Source organism: Pituophis catenifer, unplaced genomic scaffold (assembly GCF_029215685.1).
Source record: "Pituophis catenifer annectens isolate HBS135680 unplaced genomic scaffold, rPitCat1.0.hap2 SCAF_1, whole genome shotgun sequence".
In the NCBI taxonomy this organism is placed as follows: Eukaryota; Metazoa; Chordata; class Lepidosauria; order Squamata; family Colubridae; genus Pituophis; species Pituophis catenifer.
The window spans coordinates 337,718,914-337,740,084 of record NW_027256881.1 but is presented as its reverse complement, the minus strand read 5'-3'; the positions used below and the strand labels follow the sequence as shown (position 1 = coordinate 337,740,084).

The 21,171-nt window shown below is 44.4% G+C and overlaps 1 protein-coding gene across 1 annotated transcript in view; it reads right to left on the bottom strand.

Moving 5' to 3' along the window:
- Positions 1–16,151, bottom strand: part of MEF2B (myocyte enhancer factor 2B) — a 28,497-nt gene extending 12,346 nt beyond the window's left edge. The window contains exons 1-4 of the mRNA XM_070931826.1: positions 16,085–16,151; positions 14,123–14,326; positions 8,318–8,446; positions 5,030–5,210 (exon numbers count right to left, since the gene is read on the bottom strand). Of these exons, the coding sequence (XP_070787927.1) occupies positions 5,030–5,210; positions 8,318–8,446; positions 14,123–14,326; positions 16,085–16,138 (568 nt within the window). The 5' untranslated portion in view covers positions 16,139–16,151. The remainder of the gene's footprint in view (positions 1–5,029; positions 5,211–8,317; positions 8,447–14,122; positions 14,327–16,084) is intronic.
- Positions 16,152–21,171: the final 5,020 nt, after the last annotated feature.

The window sequence follows — 21,171 nt, the reverse complement described above, 5'->3', positions numbered from 1 at the left end:
ACCCAGTGTCGATCCCTCGCGGCTCCTTGGTTCACCGAGGAACTGAGGGAGATGAAACGCCGGAAAAGACGCCTAGAGAGCGGTTGGAGGGCCAGTCGCGCTGAATCTGACCGAACACTGGTAAGGTCGCATATTAAGACCTACCTAGTGGCGATAAAGACGGCAAAGTTCAATTACTTTTCCGCCTCTATTGCGTCATCAGGGAATCGTCCGGCCGCCCTGTTCAGGGTAACCCGCTCCCTGCTCCACCTGGGAGCGCGGGAGGATCCCTTGGAAGGCAGGGCGGAGGATTTCGGACAATACCTGCATGACAAAATCGCTCAGATCCGGGGGGACTTGGACTCTGACTGGGTAGATCAGGGCAGGGTGACGAGGAATAGTCTTGAGAATGTTATCTGGGAGGAGTTTGATGCTGTGACTCCCGATGATGTGGACAGGATTTTGGGGAGACTTAGTGCGGCCACATGTTTACTGGACCCGTGTCCCTCCTGGTTGGTACTGACCTCCCGGGAGGTTACACGAGGCTGGCTCCAGGGTGTTATCAACGCTTCGTTGAGTGAGGGTTACTTCCCTGCGGCCTTGAAGGAGGCGGTGGTGAGGCCTCTCCTCAAGAAGCCGTCCCTGGATCCAGCAATATTGGCCAACTACCGTCCTGTCTCCAACCTTCGCTTCCTGGCGAAGGTTGTTGAGAGTGTGGTCGCGCGACAGTTCCCGCAATTCCTGGAGGAAACATCCTATCTGGATCCGTTCCAGTCTGGTTTCAGGCCTGGGCACAGCACGGAAACGGCATTGGTCGCGTTGGTTGATGATCTCTGGAGGGCTCGGGACAGGGGTTGCTCCTCTGTTCTGGTCCTGTTAGACCTCTCAGCGGCTTTTGATACCATCGACCATGGTATCATGCTGCACCGGTTGGAAGAGTTGGGGATGGGGGGCACCGTGTTACGGTGGTTCTCCTCCTTTCTCTCCGACCGGTCGCAGTTCGTGTTGGCAGGGGGGCAGAGGTCGACCTCGAGGCCTCTTATATGTGGAGTGCCTCAGGGGTCGGTCCTCTCGCCCCTCCTGTTCAACATTTATGTGAAGCCGCTGGGCGAGATCATCCGTGGCTTTGGGGTGAGATACCATCAGTACGCTGATGATACTCAGCTGTACATCTCCACCCCAGGCCACCCCAACGATGCCCTTGAAGTGATGTCTCAGTGCCTGGAGGCTGTACGGATCTGGATGGGGAGGAACAGGCTCAAGCTCAACCCTTCCAAGACTGAGTGGCTGTGGTTCCCGGCATCCCGATATGGTCAGTTGACTCCATCACTGACTATTGGGGGCGAGTCTTTGGCCCCCACAGAGAGGGCTCGCAATCTGGGAGTCCTCCTGGATACGCAGCTGTCCTTGGAGGAACATCTGACGGCTGTAACCAGGGGGACCTTTTATCAGGTTCGCCTGATCCGCCAGTTGCGGCCCTTTCTTGATCGGGATTCCTTGTGCACAGTCACTCATGCCCTCGTAACCTCTCGCCTTGATTACTGCAATGCTCTCTACATGGGGCTCCCCCTGAGGAGCACCCGGAGGCTCCAACTGGTCCAGAACGCAGCAGCGCGGGTAGTGACAGGAGCAGCGTGGCGCTCCCATGTAACACCGCTCCTGCGTGAACTGCACTGGCTCCCGGAGGTCTTCCGGGTGCGCTTCAAGGTGTTGGTTATCACCTTTAAAACGCTCCATGGCATAGGGCCTAGCTATCTTCGAGACCGCCTACTGCCACCGACGACCTCCCACCGACCCGTGCGCTCCCACAGAGAGGGCCTCCTCGGGGTGCCATCAGCCAAACAATGCAGGCTGGTGACCCCCAGGGGGAGGGCCTTCTCTGTGGGGGCACCTACCCTCTGGAATCAGTTGCCCCCTGAGATAAGGAGAATCCATGACCTCAGTGCCTTCCGCCGTGCCCTTAAAACTTTCTTTTTTCAACAAGCCGGGCTGGCTTAATTTCTTTTTAAGGGTTTTTTAATTGTTCTGTTTTGCTTATCGTTTTAATTAATGCGGCCAAATCTATATATATTTTTAAATGTGTTTTAATATTTGTATCTGATGTTTTTATCTGGCTGTTCACCGCCCTGAGTCCTCAGGGAGAAGGGCGGTATACAAATTCAAAAATAAATAAATAAATAAATAAATAAATAAATAAATAAATAAATAAATAAATAAATGTGCCTAGAGCAGTGGTTCTCAACCTTCCTAATACCACGACCCTTTAATACAGTTCCTCATGTTGTGGTGACCCCAAACCATAAAATTATTCCTAAAACCATTGAAAATATGTGTTTTCCGATGGACTTAGGCGACCCCTGTGAAAGGGTTGTTCGACCCCCAAAGGGGTCCCGACCCACAGGTTGAGAACCACTGGCCTAGAGCATAATCCCTTCTTTCTCTTTTCTCCTGTGTGTCTCCCCTGTCTCTTCCCAGTGTGTGTGGCTAAAGGGGGTTATATTTATAGGGTGGCTAAGCCACTCCCCCTTCAGTCCCTTAGACAAAATGGAGGGAAAGTATAAACACAAAACCATCCTTCCAGTGTAGACAGTGTGGTTCAGTGGCACTGTTTCAGATAATTATCTGACATTCCCGAACTTCCAGTAGGCCCGTTTTTCACCCTCCCCGAGCCTCCGCATGCGCCCTGCACTTACCTGCATCCAAAACAGGCCGCGTGGGGACTCCTGGCAGGGGTGGGCAGGGCCAGTCAGGAGTGGGATTTGGGGGTTCTCCGAACTGCACAGAATCTTAGCTAGAGGTTCTCCCAAACCCCTACGAACCACCAGCAGCCCCACCCCTGGATTTATCTCTATTTTTGTTCTTTTTCTCTGCATGCTTTCCAGTTTCTCAGTGTCATTCTTACATTGTGGAGATGTGGACCTAGGATTCCAGCTGCAGTCTGACTAGTCAGAGGGAAGCTGTCACCTCCCATCATCTTAACATTATGCAGGTAGTCCTTGACTTACAACAGCTCATTTAGTGACCGTTCAAAGTTGCAACGGCACTGAAAAAAGTGACTTAGGACCATTTTTCACACTTATTTATTTATTTATTTATTTATTTATTTATTTATTTATTTATTTTTCGTATTTCTATGCCGCCCACTCTCTGAGGACTCTGGGCGGCTTACAACAAAGACAGTATACTAAATAGCCTATTGCCCCCAACAATCTGGGTCCTCATTTTACCCACCTCGGAAGGATGGAAGGCTGAGTCAACCTTGAACCGGTGAGATTTGATCCGCTGATCTGCTGAACTAGCAGTCAGCTGAAGTAGCTGCAGTACTGCACTCTAACCACTGTGCCACCTCGGCTCTTACGACCTTTGCAGCATCCCCCATGGTCACGTGATCAAAATTCAGATGCTTGGCAAGTGGTTCGTATTTATGACCTTTGCTGTGTCCTGAGGTCATGTGATCCCCCTTTTGTGACCTTCTAACAAGCAAAGCCAATGGGGAAGCCAGGTTCACTTAACAACCAGGTTACTAACTTATCAATGGCAGGGATTCACTTAACAACGGTGGCAAGAACGGTTGTACAATGGGGCGAAACTCACTTAACAAATGTCTCATTTAACAACAGAAATTTTGGGCTCAATTGTGGTCGTAAGTCGAGGACTACCTGTACCTCTGTTGATGCAGTCCAAGACATAAGTCGAGAGCGACCTATTGTCAGGCCTGGAAGCCATCTTTTTCGTTGGAGCTTCAGGCCTGCCACATTTCCTACTGTGAGGGGGGATTATATGGAGCCAGGGTGATATATAGTCATAATAACATTCCTTTCTCAGAGAGTCAAGGACATGTTGCCCTGCACCTGGAGGGATATGACTGGGAGGCATCTCCAGTTGGGACGGTGCTTTGATTGGACCATGTGCTGGTCATGTGGGTGTTGGGCAGGGACTTGGACTTTCCTTTGGATGGGGAAAACCTGGAAACTTCCATATTCGGGTTTTGTGCCAATATGACATCTCTAATAAAATGAAACTTTGAGGAAGCTCAAGCCTTGGAGTTTTCTTTCATTGGGGGTGTTACTTGGAACCCTGACACCTGTACTTGGTCTTAGGCAGGGGTGGGTTCTAAATTTTTTTACTACCGGTTCTGTGGGCGTGGCTTATTTTGTGGGCGTGGGTTGATGGTCATGTGACAATTATTTAGGATTTAGCAGAGGTACTGGTCTACCAGGCTTTTAACTGCTTGCAGAACTGTACCAATCTACCCAATTATTTTTGCAGGCACTGGTCTACCCATTTATTTTTGCAGGCACTGATCTACTCATGTATTTTTGCAGGCACTGGTCTACCCATTTATTTTTACAGGCACTGATCTACTCATGTATTTTTGCAGGCACTGGTCTACTCATTTGTTTTTGCAGGCACTGGTCTACTCATTTGTTTTCTTTTAAGACTGATCAGCTGTAGGGCAGCCCTTTGAAGCCCCGCGGCAAGAGTTTAAATAGTTTTTTTTCCCTCTAGCCATCAGCTGGGACTCAGGAGGCAGCAAAAGATTGGGGGTGGGGCCAAATAAAAGGTAAGAATAACGTGGGGAGGGGTGCGGGGGGGCAGAACCGGTTTGGTGACATCATATCGTCACCGCTACCGGCTCGGGAGAACCGGGCCGAACCAGTAGGAACCCACCACTGGTCGTAGGTTGAGGATTACTTGTACTCAGAGAGGTGAAACCCAAAGATTTCCTACAGGCTCCTATGGGAATGACACAGGGGTGAAATCCAGCAGGTTCTGACAGGTTCTGGAGAACCGGTAGCGGAAATTTTGAGCAGTTCGGAGAACCAGCAAATACCACCTCTGGCTGGCTCCAGAGTGGGGTGGGAATGGAGATGTTCCAATATCCTTTGCCCAGGAATGGGAAGGGAATGGGGAGTTTTGCAGTATCCTTCCCCTGGAGTTGGGTGGGAATGGAGATTTTGCAGTATCCTTCCCCTGCCACGCCCACCAAGTCATGCCCACAGAACCGATAGTAAAAAAAAAATTGGATTTCACCACTGGAATGTCATACCTGGTCCAAGGGTTGCTGGGGATCGCATCGAAGGGAAGGCTGGCTTGGGAACAGTTGGCTTGAACTGCTGAAGACGGCTCTGTTGAACAGGAGATTCACCTGAATTGCTTGCCCCACCTTCACCTCCGGATGGGGGAGTTCCCATGGATGCCCCCTCGAGGCTAGACAGGGAAGCGGCCGACTGCAAGGAAAAGAGAACATCAAAAATGATCATGAGGGGAAAAGTTGATTATTTGGGCTCTTTTGGGTTAGAATGGAATGAGCCTGTTTGCTGAGGACATCCTGGGAAAACCTGTTGAAAATCTCCTTCTATATCAGGGGTGTCAGCATTCCGAGTAACGCACCCATTGAAAGCACAACTCCGAGGCAGGTAGATTCCTGAAAGGATATGCTTATTGGATACATCATATCGGCACAGCCGGTGAAAACCAACTCTGACAGTTCCCGCAGTTTTCACCTAATTAAACGAATCAAACTCCCCCTTCCCAGGTGTCACCGGTCACATTGTCCAATGAAGATGGAAGACAGGCTCTTCTCCTCTTTCAACGGCCACCTGTTTCAATGACCTTGGTTCCCACAAGAAAACATTTTGTTTCGACTGGAGCCGGGCTATCTACTTCCCTCCTCCCTTCCCCCTCTCTGGCTTTGTGGCAACTATGAGGCAGCACAAGATGGCTTCAGCCAGTTTCGCTTCAGAGTTGACAAGGGGTGCCCAACCGTGGCAACTTTAAGAGTTGTGGACTTCAACGCCCAGAATTCCCCAGCCTTTTGTTGTTTGTAAAGTGAAGTATAGCACATTCAAAATTAAGCCTGTGTCAGAAACTTCGCGCCTGTGCTTTGCAATTGTTCAATGCCAGTCAGCCATGGACCCCGGAGGGTGGAAGGGAGAGTGGACGCTAGGGGGAAAGTGAAACTGATGGAAAGAAACATGCCTCAAGGCCGTTTCTCTGGGAGAAGAAAGAATGCAGCCGCAGGAGTGACTGCTTCAAAAATGTCTCTTTTAAAACTGATTGGACATTGGGGTGGGGTGGGGGGGAGACAGGAATGGGAAGTGTTTGGAAGGGAAAAGTTATACCTAGGGATTTGGCCCATGAACCTCAGTTCTGGTTTTGCTTTACTGTATATCATTAACCTTTATCACTGCTAATATCACTGCTTTACTGTACTGTAATCCACTTGACCTTTAGTAAACGATACCTTTGTCAACAAATGGGAGTCAAGGATGGTTCTTACTTGAAGGTGCATGTTGAGGAAGGACTGGCAGCGTGGATAAACACAGGAAGCCCTCGAGTTACGACCACAATTGAGCCCAGCATTTATGTTGCTAAGTGAAACACTTGTTAAGTGAGTTTGCCCCATTTTACAACTCTTCTTCCCACAGTCGTTAAGCGAATGACTGCCGTTGTTAAGTTAGTAACATGGTTGTTAAGTGAATCTGGATTTCCCTATTGACTCTGCTCGTCAGAAGTTCGCAAAAGCGGATCACGTGACACACCCCCCCCCCCGGGACACTGCAACCATCATAAATATGAACCACTTGCCAAACATTTGAATTTTGATCACGTGATCATGGGGATGCTGCGACGGTTGTGTGAAAAGTGTGAAAAATGGTCATTTTTCAGTGCCGATGTAAGTTTGAATGGTCACTAAATGAACTGTTGTAAATTGGGGACTACCTGTACTTTCAATCTGGACTCAATTCAATGTGTATTGGTCAATCCAAAAAGCTCACATGGAAAAACCTACAGGGATTTACGTATAAAATTCTCCTCATCTGTGCACGATATACATTTTTCATATGACTTGCAACTTCTGGCAAGCAATTTCTCCCCCAACAATGCGTTCTATCCTTTATGGCTACCAATATATGCATTTTAAAACATCAGTTCCATTTATACTTTGAAACTGGTGAGTCAGTTGCCATATTTAGAAAAATAAAAAGTGAGCACATTTCTTGGCCAGCCTATTGAAAGTCTGTTCCAATCTGGCTGGAAGCATTTTTTTATGACAATTCCGGAAGTTTTCCAAGCTGAGTTTGGAACTGTTCCAATCCAAAATGCTCAAAATAGTATCTGAATCCTTCCACTACTCAGTCAAAACAATCCTTTCTGGGAGATAAGGGCTTGGGCAGATATTTTGGGAACTAGGCAGTGGAAGAAAGAAATACCCAATCTGGGTATTTCTGGAGAGATACCCAGATTGAACAGCCAAGAAGCAGATTCTGACAGAGATACAAGATCCAGGAGAGGAATTTGGGGGGCAAGTTAAAAAAAAAAAAGCATAGCAATTAAAGTACTGAAGCGGGCATGGGACGATGGATAGATGATTTTTCTTCTCTGTTGTTGTTTTGATTTGCTTTTCCTTTTCTCTCTCTTTATTTTATTTTCTTTTTTTTTAGGTAAGTGACATGATTAGAAGCTAGGTAGGATAGAAAGAAAATGTTTTTTAGTAAAAGGTGATACGATTAAAAGTTGGAATAAGTGATAGAAATAAGAGAAGGGGGAATGTTAGTGTATACTTTTATATAATAAAACAAAAGTAACACTAAGAGAAAACATGGAATAATCGAATAATGACAGATTGCAACTTATTATAATTGTGTATCATTATTAGAAATATATAAGTTGATTGAATCTAATAATAATGATTAATTTTACTAGTTTTATTTGTATTAGAATGTTGGACACCCAGGTGACAGACTGTTCATGCATTGATTTGATATGTTTGTAAAAAATAAAAAACTTAAAAAAAACACAATCCTTTCCAAATGTTTGACAGTAGTTTGCATTCAACCTATTTGGCCCACCTCTACTATATATTTTTAAAAAAGCATTTCGAAGCCATCTTTAGGGGCAAATGAATGGAATATTCATAGCAAGACCTGTACAGGTATTTCTTAACTTACAACCATATTTGAGCCCAACATTTCTGTTGCTAGTATAGTGAACTTTGCCCCCGTTTTACCTTTCCTGCCACAGTTGTTAAGTGAATCACTGGAATTGTCAAGCCGGTTACACAGTCATTAAGTGAATCTGGCTTCCCCATTGACTTGGTTCGTCAGAAGGTCGCAAAAGGTGATCATATGACCTCGGGACACTGCAACCGTCATAAATATGGGTCAGTGGCAAACATCTGAATTTTGCTCATGTGACCATGGGGATGCTGCAACAGTCACAAGTGTGAAACACGGTCATAAGTCACTTTTTTCAATGCTGTTGTAACTTCAAACAATCATTAAATGAACTGTTGCAACTGGAGGCAGTTTTTTTCATCCAAAGCAATACTCACACTAAGTTTTGGCCGGACTAATCTAAGGTCCATGCCTTCATCAAGCTGCCTCAGTTTCTCAGCTGGGTCCAAAGCATCTACGAGATCCATTTCTGCACCTTCGAAGCCCAAACCTTTTCGTTTCAGGGTCTGCACAGATTTAAATACATTAATAATATATATATGTGAAATCAAACAAATATAATGCCATTAAATAAAGCCAATCTGAACTGCAGTTGAGTTACGTGCCAAATTTGTGTTTGGTTTATACACTTAATCTTCGATTTATGACTGCAACTGAACCAGGAATTATAGTTGTAACTCGTAGTAGTCATTAAGTGGGTCACCATATGACCACACCTGATTTTATTATTTTTTATGCAGTGGTCATTAAGTAACTGTGGTTGTTGTTAAATAAATGTTGCTTATTTGTAACCTATGACTATCATTAAGTGTTGTATCTTATGATTCTTGACGAATGTATCTTTTCTTTTATGTACACTGAGAGCATATGCACCAAAGACAAATTCCTTGTGTGTCCAATCACACTTGGGCAATAAAGAATCCTATTCTATTCTATTCTGTTCTGTTCTGTTCTGTTCTGTTCTGTTCTGTTCTGTTCTGTTCTGTTCTGTTCTGTTCTGTTCTGTTCTGTTCTGTTCTGTTCTGTTCTGTTCTGTTCTGTTCTGTCATTACCTGTATTCCCCAATAGATAGAAAGCCTTTTAAAGATTTACAACATTCATTTCAACAGAATAACAGAGTTGGAAGGAACCTTGGAGGTCTTCTACTCCAACTCCCTGCTTAGGCAGGAAATCCTATACCTGTGATGGCGAACCTATGGCACGTGTGCCACAGGTGGCACACGGAGCCATATTCGTGGGCACGCGAGAGTTGCCCTAGCTCAGCTCCAGCATGCATGTGCACGCTGGCCAGCTGATTTTTGGGCCTTCTGTGCCCACCGGAAGTCGGCAAACGGGCTGTTTCCGGCCTCCAGAGGGCCTCCGGTGGGGTGGGGAAGGCTGTTTTCGCCCTCCCCAGGCTCCTAAAAAGCCTCTGGAGCCTGGGCAGGGCAAAAAACAGGCCTACTGTGCCCACCGTGCAATCACATGCCAAAAGTGGGGGGAGCATGGGGGGGTCGCACGCGCATGCGTGGGGGGGCAGGGCACATAGAATTATGGGTGTGGGCACATGCGCGCGCAACTATCCTGCACTCCCCCAGCTTTTGGCACGCGATGGCAAAAAGCCATCACTGTCCTATCCCCTTTCAGACAAATGGCTGTCCAATCTATGTCATTGGTTTTGGTGGGAGTAGTTTTGGAGCAGTCTTCACATACACTGACAGGGCAAGCCACTAGAATATAAACTGAGAGCAAACCCCACTCCTTACTAGCACTGATGCTGTTACCTAGTTTAGGCAATGAAACGTCTGCCAGAAAATAACCAAGCTCAGAGAACACTCTCTTTTCAATCCTGAGCTACAAAGATTCTACTTTAATGGTCATTAAGCGAGGAGCATCTATTACAGTGGCTTCAACATGTCTGTGTTTCTAACACAGAGGAGCTAAATGGAAGGGCAAATTATACACGAACACACATGTATAGTTTGCCAACTTTAAGAATGCAGACCTTAATGCATGAAATTCATTATTTTAAAAAAAGATGGATTTGATATTGAACGAAGAACAGTGGTGAAATCTAAAATTTGTTACTACCGGTTCTGTGGGCGTGGTTTGGTGGTGGTGGGTAATGTGACTGGGTGGGCGTGGCCATTTTTTTTTTTTACTTTTAAAACCATTTTTTCTACAACCTCTTCGGCGAAGTGGTTGTAAGGCTTTCAAAAGGCTCTGACGATCCCAGCTGAGTTGCCTGATCAGCAGAGACTTTTTTTCTTTTAAATGCTTCTAACAATCAGGCAACTCAGCTTGGATTGTCAGAGGCATTTAAAAGAAAAAAAGGGTTTTTGTCTTTTAAATACCTCTGACGATCCCAGCTGAGTTGCTTGATTAGCAGAGGCATTTAAAAGAAAAAAAGGGTTTTTTTTCTTTTAAAAGCCTTGGAGGATCCCAGCTGAGCAGTGCGATCATCAGAGGCTTTTTTTTTTTAACTTTTAAAAGCATTTTTTCGGCCGAAGAGGTTGTAGAAAAAATGCTTCTAAAAGTAAAAAAAAAGCCTCTGATGATTGTGTGGCTCAGCTGAGAAAGGGAGGGGGGCAGGGATTTTTGCTACCAGTTCTCCGAATCACCCGCCTCCATCAATACCGGATCGGGCGATCCGGTCCAAACCGGGAGCATTTCACCCCTGACGAAGAGAATATTTTTAGCTCAAGACTGGACTGTGGGGCTGTTGACAATCTCTAAGGTTGGTTGTTGCCACTTATTTGTCAGTGATGACAGGAATAGCAATAGCACTTAAGACTTATATACCGCGAGACTTCCGGGTTGGCTCCGCAGCACCATTGACGGTCTTTTTAGACCGCCGCCCCCGTGATTCCGTTGAGCCGTTCTGACAGCGTTAATCAGCTGTCAAACGGCTTGAAAATCTCCCCTTCGGGAAAAGAAGGGGAGGAGAGCAGGTGGGTGAGGGTAGAGCTCCCTGAAAACCCCTGGATTAATTCCAGGGGTTAGGAGGGTGAGAGCTCCCCGTTCAGCCCACTGAAGCTCCGGATCCGGGGGGACTCTGTTTTTTTTTTACAGAGCTAGGTGTTGCGTCCAATTTCTGCTGTCAAACAGAAGATTAAATGATTTCAAAAAAGCAGGCGGAACAGAAGCAGGAGGACAAGCTTTTTGCAAGTATAACACTTAACTCCGGGGATACAATGTTTCTAATTGGATTTTCTGAGCTGGAAGTTAAGATGGCGTTTCTTTGTTGCGATTTTAAAAGGGAAAGTTAGAAAAAGTTTTTGCTAATAGACTCGTGCTCAGAGACTGGCTTTAAGTTGCTGGAATAGATTTTGAAGAGCTGTTTGGGAAAAGATTGTTTATAAAGAAATTGCTGAATGCTGCTCAAAAGGATGGCTCTGACTTTATGATTTTATGGCTGTGGGAAGAAAGAAAATTTCTTTAAAATAAAATGGCTTCTAAGAAAGGAGATCTTGAAAGTGCTGGATGCTATTTGGAGGTGTCAGAAACGAAACAGTTGTCTGATTTACAGAGTTGTAAGGATTTTGATGCAGAACTTACAGAATTTATAAAAGAAGCCATGAATAATCATACTGCAGCTATAAGTAACCAAATAGCAATTCTTAAAGGGATAACAACAGAAATGACTGAGGAAATCAAAACAACTACGGAGCATGATGACAACTCAGGAGATATTGCAGCAGAGAGGGTGGAAGAATTTTCTCAAGAATTTTCGAGCTTACTCTCTGCTCTTTTCGGAAAAATTGATAGAATCCTTCAAAATTATGACTTGGTTTGGAAAAAAGTAGTAAATGACCAGACTTTCGAAGTTTCAGAAGATGAAGGAGACTTGTCAGTGGCATCTATACATTTAATAGAAAAGAAACAATTGAACTTTTCTTCACAAACTCTTGACAAACTTTGGTTTTACAGACGAAGGAATGAACTGATTTATATAAGCATGAAGAGGCGATTTGGGGGCTCTAAATCAGAGGAAACTTTTTTAAAAAGGGGACAATTTTTGCAGTTATATCAACCTCAAATTAAAATGAAAAACCTCCTCAAAATAGAAGTAGGAGGGATGCAGAAAGATTGGAAAAAATATAAAAAGAAAGCAAGAATGGAAGATTAACCTTTTCTTTTGGCTTTGTAGTTGTTCTACTCATGGTTAAAAATGATTATGTTGTAGGTATTATAACTACTGAGGGGGGAAAAGTATAAAGTTAAATATTGATTTTTAAATATGATGTACTAATGGTTGATTAATCCTTTTTGGTGTTTTAGTTTATGTATTAATGGTTAATTATGTTGTTGATTATCTTTTAAATTTTAAAAATTGGAGGGAGGAATAATGAAGGGGGGAAATTTAGAAACTTAAAAAATGTAGAAATTTAATTAGTGAATATCTAAGGTTTATTTTTTGTTATGAGATTTCAAAATAAGAAACCAAGAATGGAAGATTAATTTTTTTTTTTTTTTGGCTTTGCAGTTGTTCTATTCATGGTTTAAATTGATTATGTTTTAGGTGTTATAACTACTGAGGGGGAAAAAGTATAAAGTTGAATATTGATTTTCAAATATGATGTATTAATGGTTGATTAATCTTTTTTGGTTTTTCTAGTTAATGTACTAATGGTTAATTATAAAAATGTAGAAATTTAATTAGTGAATATCTAAGGTTTATTTTTTGTTATGAGATTTCAAAATATCTGAACTTTGAGAAAAATAGGAGGGGGAAAAATGTTTTTAGGTTTGAATGTTTAAGATTTGTTAATGGTTTTAAAATTCTTAGAGTTATTGGATTACATGTTACTTTGTGTTTATATAAAGGGAGGTTGATGAAATTGTAAAAGGGGAGTTAAGGGGTCTTGGGAGTTATTAAATCTTGCAGTTAGCTAGTTTATTTTAGCGAATGTTTGGTGAAATCTATGCCCTGTTTTTGTTCTGGGAAGTCGGGGGTGGGGGGTGGTAAAGAGGGGTTGAAGATTGAGTTTACCAAATTGATTTTTTTTTCTTTTTTTCTGATGATAGTATGAATGATTGTTTATATTGTATACTTGTTTGATCAGAAAATAAAAACTTTTTTATTAAAAAAAAAAAAAAGACTTATATACCGCTTCCCAGTGCTTTTACAACTCTCTCTAAGTGGTTTACAGAGTCAGCATCTTGCCCCCAATAATCTGGGTCCTCATTTTACCAACCTCGGAAGGATGGAAGGCTGAGCCAACCATGTGCCTGGTGAAGATTGAACTGCTGGCAGTGAGCAGAGTCAGCCTGCAATGCTAGCTTTCTAACCACTGTGCCACCACAGCTCTGACGTTTACCTGGTGGCTAGCACTGATACCTTATTTGGGTAATGAAACGTCTACAAGAAAATAACTAAGATTAGAGAGCACCAAGAACCCCACAGATGGTTTCTGATGTCCCAAAATCCAACGAGCACTTTGAGGAAGCTGAATTTCAGGAGTTTGTAGAGCTTCTCAGTCATCCAGGTCATGGTTGTCCCAAAGGTGCTTTTTTTCAAGAGGCAACTGGACTTTCTTGTTTTTTCTTTTGAAGATGTTTCGCTTCTCATCCAAGAAGTTTCTTCAGCTCTGACAGGATAGTGGGGAATGGAAGGATTTATATTCCTTGCAGACAGGATACAAATCAGGGGTGAAATCTACTTACCTTCCCTACCGGTTCGGAAGTGCACACGTGCGCGGGAAACCCTCTGCGCCAGGGGTGGGTTCTACTTACCTTTACTACCGGTTTGCATCAGGAGCGCATGCGCAGATCACCTATGATGGCGCCTGGGTCGGTGGGTGGAGCCTCCTGCCAGTTTTACTACCGGTTCTTGAGAACCAGTCCGAACCGGGGGCAACCCACCATGCTCAAACCCTTCTGTGCATGTGCAGAGGGTAAGAAACAGGTTACTTCCTCCTTAAAACCAGGAAGTAACGACGACCGAGCAGGTGGGCGGAGCCTCGTGCTGCCATTGCTACTGGTTCTCCGAACCACCCGCCATCATCATTACCGGTTCCGCCGAACCGGTCTGAACCAGTAACATTTCACCCCTGATACAAATCCTTCTATTCCTGTCAGAGCTGAAGAAGCTTCTTGGATGAGAAACGAAACGTCTTCAAAAGAAAAAAGCAAGAAAGTCCAGTTGCCTCCTGAAAAAAGCATCTTTGGGAGTGAATTTCAAGAGCCCTCCCATGTTTTACCTCCAGAATATCCGAGTTGGTTCGGCTCTCGTGGGGCTCGCTGTACTCCGTGTACTTCAGGAGAACCTTGTCCATGTCTGTGCTGGCATACTGGAAGAGCCGGTTGGTGCTGTTGAAAATGATCAGGGCGATTTCACAGTCACAAAGGACGCTCAACTCATAGGCCTTTTTCATCAACCCGAATTTTCTCTTGGTGAAAGTGACCTAAAAACGGCAGGAGAAACAAAATACAGGAAGTCCTCGACTTGCAACCACAACCGAGCCCCAGACTTCTGTCGCTGAGCGAGACACTTGTTAAGTGAGGTTGGCCGCCTTTTACGACCCTTCTTGCCACGGCTGTTAAGTGAATCATTGCAGCTCTTAAGTTAGTAATACAATTGCTGAGTCAATGTGGCTTCCCCACTGACTTTGCTGGTTTGAAGGTCGCAAAAGGGGAATCGCATGAGCCCCGGGACGCTGCAACCGTCATAAATATGAGTCAGTTGCCAAATGTCTGAACTTTGATCACGTGACCATGGGGATGCTACAATGGTCGTAACGGTGAAAAACAGACGTAACCATCACTTTTTTTCAACGCCCTTGGTAACTTTGAACAGTCACTAAATGAACTGTTGTAAGTCGAGGACTACCTGTAAGAAGAAGGGCAGATTTGGCCAAATTGCCACTGGGGCCAGGAACTATACTCATCTGGCACTCAGTTTCTGTCAACTCAAAAGCTCTAGTCCAGAGGTGTCAAACTCAAGGCCTGAGGGCCGGATCCGGCCCGTGAGGTGCTTAGATTTGGCCCATGGGGCCACCCTGGAAATGGCAAAGGACCGGCCCACGGTGCCTCTGTGGGTGAAAACAGAGCTCAGAGGGTTGCAGGATGCCATCACAGCCAAAAACTGAGCCATGCCCCCCCTGCCCACGTCCCCTGCCCCCCCCCCGGAGGTCAAACACAACCCTGATACAGCCCTCAATGAAATCGAGTTTGACACCCCTTACTCTACTTCCTCCTTAAGCCCTCCGTAATGTCATTCAGGTCCTTCTTTTTCCTGCTCTTCCTTTGCTTCAGACAGTTTTGGGCCTGCATTCCTCAGCCGTGGAGCTAAGGCAGGCCGCTGATGGCTGTTGACATAACTGTCATCTCTGCCCCTGAGAAACTCTGGTTCTCGAGTTAACTCCCGAGGACAAAATGAGAACTGAAAAGGGTGTAGATTGAGATATGTCTCATGTTATCCCCAAACAATCCTGTGAGAAAGCTGGACTAAGAAAAAAAGTATTACCCAAAGTCACTTAATGTTTGTGGTTAAGTGGGTGGCATGCAACAAGTATAATGAGTCAGCAATTTTTAAAACCTTTTCCTTTCTGATAAAGCTCTTTATCTTCTTCTTTATCTTTCCTCTCTTCCCTTTTTCCTTTTCCCCTTTCCTTTTTTTCCTTCCTTTCTTTTCCTCCCTCCCTCCCTTTCCCTTCCTTCTCTTTTCCTCCTTCCTTCCTTCCTTCCTCCATCTCTCCCCCTTCCTTCCCCTATTTTCCTCCTTCCTTCCTTCCTCTCTCTCCCTTCCTTCCCCTCTATTCCTTCCTTCCTCTCCCCTTCCTTCCCCTTTTCCCTCCCTCTTTCTCTTCCTTCATCCCCCTTCTTTCCTTCTTTCCATTCATCTCTCCCTCCCTCCCTCCCTCCCTTTTTTTCTTTCTTTCTTTCTTTTTTTTCCTTTCTTTTTCTTCTTTCTTTCCCTTTCATTCTTCCTTCATTCCCTCCCTCCCTCCCTTTCCTTCCTTCCTTTCCTTTCTTCTTCCTTTTCCCTTCCCCTTCTTTAAGATGGTCCTCCTCTGACAGCCACTTGACTTTTTCAATGGCTATTTCAATTTAAAAAGTCTCCCCAAGTTGGCTACAGATGATGGGAGCTGTAGTCCCCTGCAGAAAAATCTGGTCAGAGGGCCATCTGATTGCTAGTCCCCTTCTGCTTAGGAGGCACTTACTTGCCGGTTCCGTTGGTCCAAGATTCGGCTAATCTGTATCTTTTTTCGGCCCATTGCAGTCCGGGTGGGTGGGTGGGTGAAAGAGCTTCCCTAAGATGGAAAAAAAAGGGGGGGAGTTATTTGTGTATTCAGGAGTTTTTACAAGGGCAAAAAACAGATTTGAAGTCAGAGTTGAATCTAGTTCCAAATCAGCTTCATCATCACGGCTCCTACTCTGTGAATCTGGAGATTTTTCACATTTTCTGGAAGTCCAAGGGATATTTTTAGCTGTTGCATGAACTGCTGATCCTAAAGGAGAGAGAAAGGAGTCACGTAGCCACGAAGTCCATTTCAAATCACTTTAAAACCATGATTGCAAAATTAGTCTGTAACCTGGGATTACTCCAACTCTGGAGGCACCAGACCAATAAGCCTTCTCATTCTGACCTGCTGCTCACAAACAAGCCTCAAAATCAGCAACAGTCAGTTTTTCCATTCCTCTGCCATCAATAAAACATGATTTCAATGGGCTGCATTAAAATAAGCGAGTACATAAAGAAACTTTTAAAAAAAGGACTGCCTTAGGAAGCTGGCAACTGGCAGTGACGATTGCACTGTCCCAGGCTCATGTAACCTTCCCAGCCGGCTACTGACAAGTAAAGTCAATGGCGGAAGCCAGATTCGCTTAACAACCACAACAATTCACTTACCGACTGCAATGATTCACTTAACAACGGTGGCAAACAAGGTCGTGAAACGGGGCGAAACTCACTTAACTGTCTTGTTTAGCAACGGAAATTTTGGGCTCAATTGTGGTCATAAGTTGAGGACTACCTGTATACTATAACTATTACTATGCAAGTAGTCCTTGACTTACAACAGTTCGTTTAGTGACCATTCGAAGTTACAACAGCACTGAAAAAAGTGACATACTGTATGTCCGTTTTTCACAGTTTGCAGCACCCCCCACGATCACGTGATCAAAATTTGGATGCTTGGCAACTGGTACCTATTTATGACTGTCTCCCAAGGTCCTGTGATCCCTTCTTATGACTTTCTGATAAGAAAAGTCCATAGCGAAGCCAGATTCACATAACAACCGGCTTAGTAAATTATCAACGGCAGTTGATTCACTTAACAACTGAGGCAAGAAAGGTCGTGAAACGGAACAAACCCCATTTAACAAATGTATCCGTTAACAACAGGTATCTTGGGCTCAATTGCGGTCGTAAGTCGAGGACTGCCTGCATTACACTTTCAGCCTCTGAGAATCCAGCCCTTAACGGCACGACCACGGAGAATCCGAAATCAGCTCTTGTCGCTTTCAAGGACTTTTCCATTCATGTTGGTGAATTCCAAGCGCTGGTGTATTTTCATTTTCCTGCCCTGCTGTTTTGCTCTCTTATCTTCTGCCTCTTAAGCATCTCGGATTATATTTAGCTGATCAGAACTAATTTTAAAGAGATGGAAGGAAACGGTGACCAACTTCCCATGACCCCAATGTAGAGGGTTCAATGTGTCATCACCCACGCAGGGCACCAAAAGGTGCATTCAAGAGAGACGGTTGTCCGAGGACCGTGATGGGAAGGGGAAATTGAAAAAAAAAAATTCCCATGGGGAAGCCCCTTCCCCCCCAGCCTGTTCCCAGACAGAAAACATTTAATTTGCAAAAGGCAACCATCTCAGTTGTTTAGAAGCAGTCACAGTGATTTACCAACAGGGCACCGGTTGGAAACTGAGGCAGACTGGCAACAAGGACCAACAATTTCATGCTGGAATAGTTTTCCGCTGCCTCAGAGACAGAAAACGCTGCAGATGTGTTTGTGTCTTTTTTTTTAAATGCACTTTTCCCCCCCAATGTCTTGCTTATTTTTTTGTTTTAGTAAAAAAAACACCTCTTTTTTCTTTTGGAGTTTTGTATTTTAACTTTTTGAATAAATATAAAAAGTTGACAGCAAAAATGAACTACAGGGAGTCCTCGGCTTACAACATTTTGTTTAGTGACCGTTCGAAGTTACAACGGCACTGAAAAAAGTGATTTACGACCGTTTTCCACACTTAGAACCGTTGTAGCATCCCCATGGTCATGTGATCAAAATTCGGACCCAATGGGTTCAGATTTATGACGGTTGCAATGTCCCGGGGTCATGTGATCCCCTTTTATAACCTTCTGGCAAGAGAAGTCAATGGGGTAGCTGGATTCACTTAACAACCGTGTTACTAATTGAACAACTGTGATGATTCACTTAACAACTACGATCTGGAACGAGCTCCCCCCGGAGATACGGAGGATCCCGGATCTGCGCACCTTCCGTCGCGCGCTTAAGACTTTTTTATTTCATCAAGCTGGCCTGGCCTAAATCCTCTCCCCTTTTTAAAAGTAAATTTTAATTTGTTTTTAAATTATGGGGTATTTTAAATTTGTTCAGCCAAATTATTTAATTCATTTTTATTTTATTTTAAATTTTTGTATTTATGTGTTTTTATCTTGTGGCTGTTCACTGCCCTGAGTCCTTCGGGAGAAGGGCGGTATTGAAATTTAATAAAATAAATAAATAAACAATGGGAAGAAAAGTCATAAAACGGGGCAAAACTCACTTAACAAATGTCCCGCTTAACAACACAAATTTTGGGCTCAATTGTGGCCATAAATCGAGGACTACCTGTATTTGTTACATTTAGCTTTAGCTAAAGTAATGAGTTGTTATGATATCCAGACTGGAAAAAAAAAAAATCTGAAAAAAGATGGAAAACATTTCACCTCACTATTAGGAAAAGGCCTTTGTTTGTTTTTTATCTTTCTGGCATAAGGAAATCAAAATAGACTTGGCATCTCTCTAATTGCCTTAAACCAGTGGCCTCCAACCCAGGGGTGGGCTGCTGTGGGTTTGTAGGGATTCGGGAGAACCTCTAGCTAAGATTCTGTGCAGTTCGGAGAACCCCCAAATCCCACTCCTGGCTGGCCCCGCACACCCCACCTTGCCCCTCCCAGGAGTCCCCACACGGCCCGTTTTGGATGCAGATAAGTGCAGGGCACGCACAGAGGCTCAGGGAGGGTGAAAAACGGGCCTACCGGAAGTTCGGGAAGGCCGGAAACAGTCCCGTTTTCAGCCTCCAAAGGGCTTCTGGAGCCTGGGGAGGCCATTTTCGTCCTCCCGGAGGCTCAAGAAAAGCCTCCAGAGCTCGGGGAGGGCAAAAACGCACCCCCCCCAGCCGTGGTGCAGGAAGCCAACTAGGCCACGCCCACCATGGCCACGCCCACCCAGCAACCGGGCAGAGAACCCCTTGCTAAAATTTTTGAACCCCACCCCTGAATCTACCTACACACTGCAGCTTCCGTAAAAGGAGGAAGAGAAGGAGTCTCAGCTGTTCTGATGCTTTTAAAGCAGGGCTGTCTGAAAACAGAGGGGGCTCCATCAAAATATTTACAAAGGCCGAGGAATAAGCCAATCAATCGAAGGTATCAAAAAGGTGAACTTAACGTTTGCCACTGCTTAGAAAGCAATAGTGAGAATAAAGCTTTAGCTCCATTCTGCCCCCAGGAAGACAATACCGGGTAGAGACCTGATTGGTTGGCAAATCTTATGTAAAAAAATCCAGAGGTTTCATCAGCCACGTCTTCCCTAGAAAGCTCATTAAGGGAAACCGGAAAGCAGCACTGATTTCTCATCTGCCAAGGGCTAATTATGGAATAAAAATTAATATTATAGATTTTAATGGACCCAGCTCCAAACAGGGAGCATGCCGTATTTTCTCAGCTACAGAATTCGGCTTTGAAATAATTTTTATAATACCCTGTTTCCCCAAAAATAAGACCTCCCCTAATAATAAGCCTAATCGGGCTTTTGAGTGCATGGCAATAAGGCCAAGCGCTTATTTCAGGGTTCAAAAAAATGTAAGACAGGGTCTATATTTTCAGGGAAACACGGGAGGTATGAAACTATTAGGTTTCTCATCTTTCTGATGCTGAGAGAGAGCTGCGCAATCTGAATCAAGAATGGCCTTTGGAAAGTTGATCTTTCTCCAAATTTTTGACTCCATTTTGGAACTGGAGTTTCTTATCCTTTGGTGAGGCTGATTTTGTATGGTGAGATCCTCAATATTCCTATTAAAATCATTAATACTTGCATCCTAATATCTTGTGTGTATCAATACATCGCATACCCCTCCTTGTTGATATAATATAAGCAGCATCAGTACAGGTAAACCTTGAGTTGCGACCACAGTGGAGCCCAAAATTTCTGTTGTTAAGTGAATCTTGTCCCGTTTTATGACTTTTCTCCCCACAGCTGTTAAATGAATCACTGCAGTTAATAAATTAGTAGCCTGGTTGTGAAGTGAATCTGGTTTCCACATTCACTTTGCTTGTCAGGCGGTTGCAAAAGGAGATCTCATGACGCCGGGACACTGCAACCGTCATAGGTATGAGCCAGTTGCCAAGCATCTGAATTTTCATCACATGACCATGGGCAGGCTGCAAAGATCGTAACTATGAAAAATGGCCATATGTCACATTTTTCAGTGCTGGTGTAACTTTGAACGGTCACTAACTGAACTGTTATAAGTCGAGGACTTCCTCTAAAGGGAGTCCTTGCTTTACAACAATAGTCGAGACGAGAATCTCTCTTGCTAAGCAAGGTGGTTAAGCGAGCCACGCCCGATTTTACGACCTTGTTGCCACAGTTATTAACAGAATCACTACAGTTGTTAAATGAATTATGTAGTCAATAAACTAATACAGCCTTCCCCAATCACTTTGCTTGGTGGAAGCCAGTTGGGAAAATTGGAAATGGCGATCACATAATCCCGGGGTATGTGCAGCCGTCATAAATACATGCCTGTTGCCAACATACAATAGCAATAGCAATAGCAATAGCACTTAGACTTATATACTGCTTCACAATGCTTTTATAGCCCTCTTTAAGTGGTTTATAGAGACAGCCTATTGCCCCCAACAATCTGGGTCCTCATTTTACCCACCTCGGAAGGATGGAAGGCTGAGTCAACCTTGAGCCTGGTAAGATTCGAACTGCCAAATTGCAGGCAGCTGGCAGTCAGCAGAAATAGCCTGCAGTACTGCGCTCTAACCACTGTGCCACTGTGGCTCT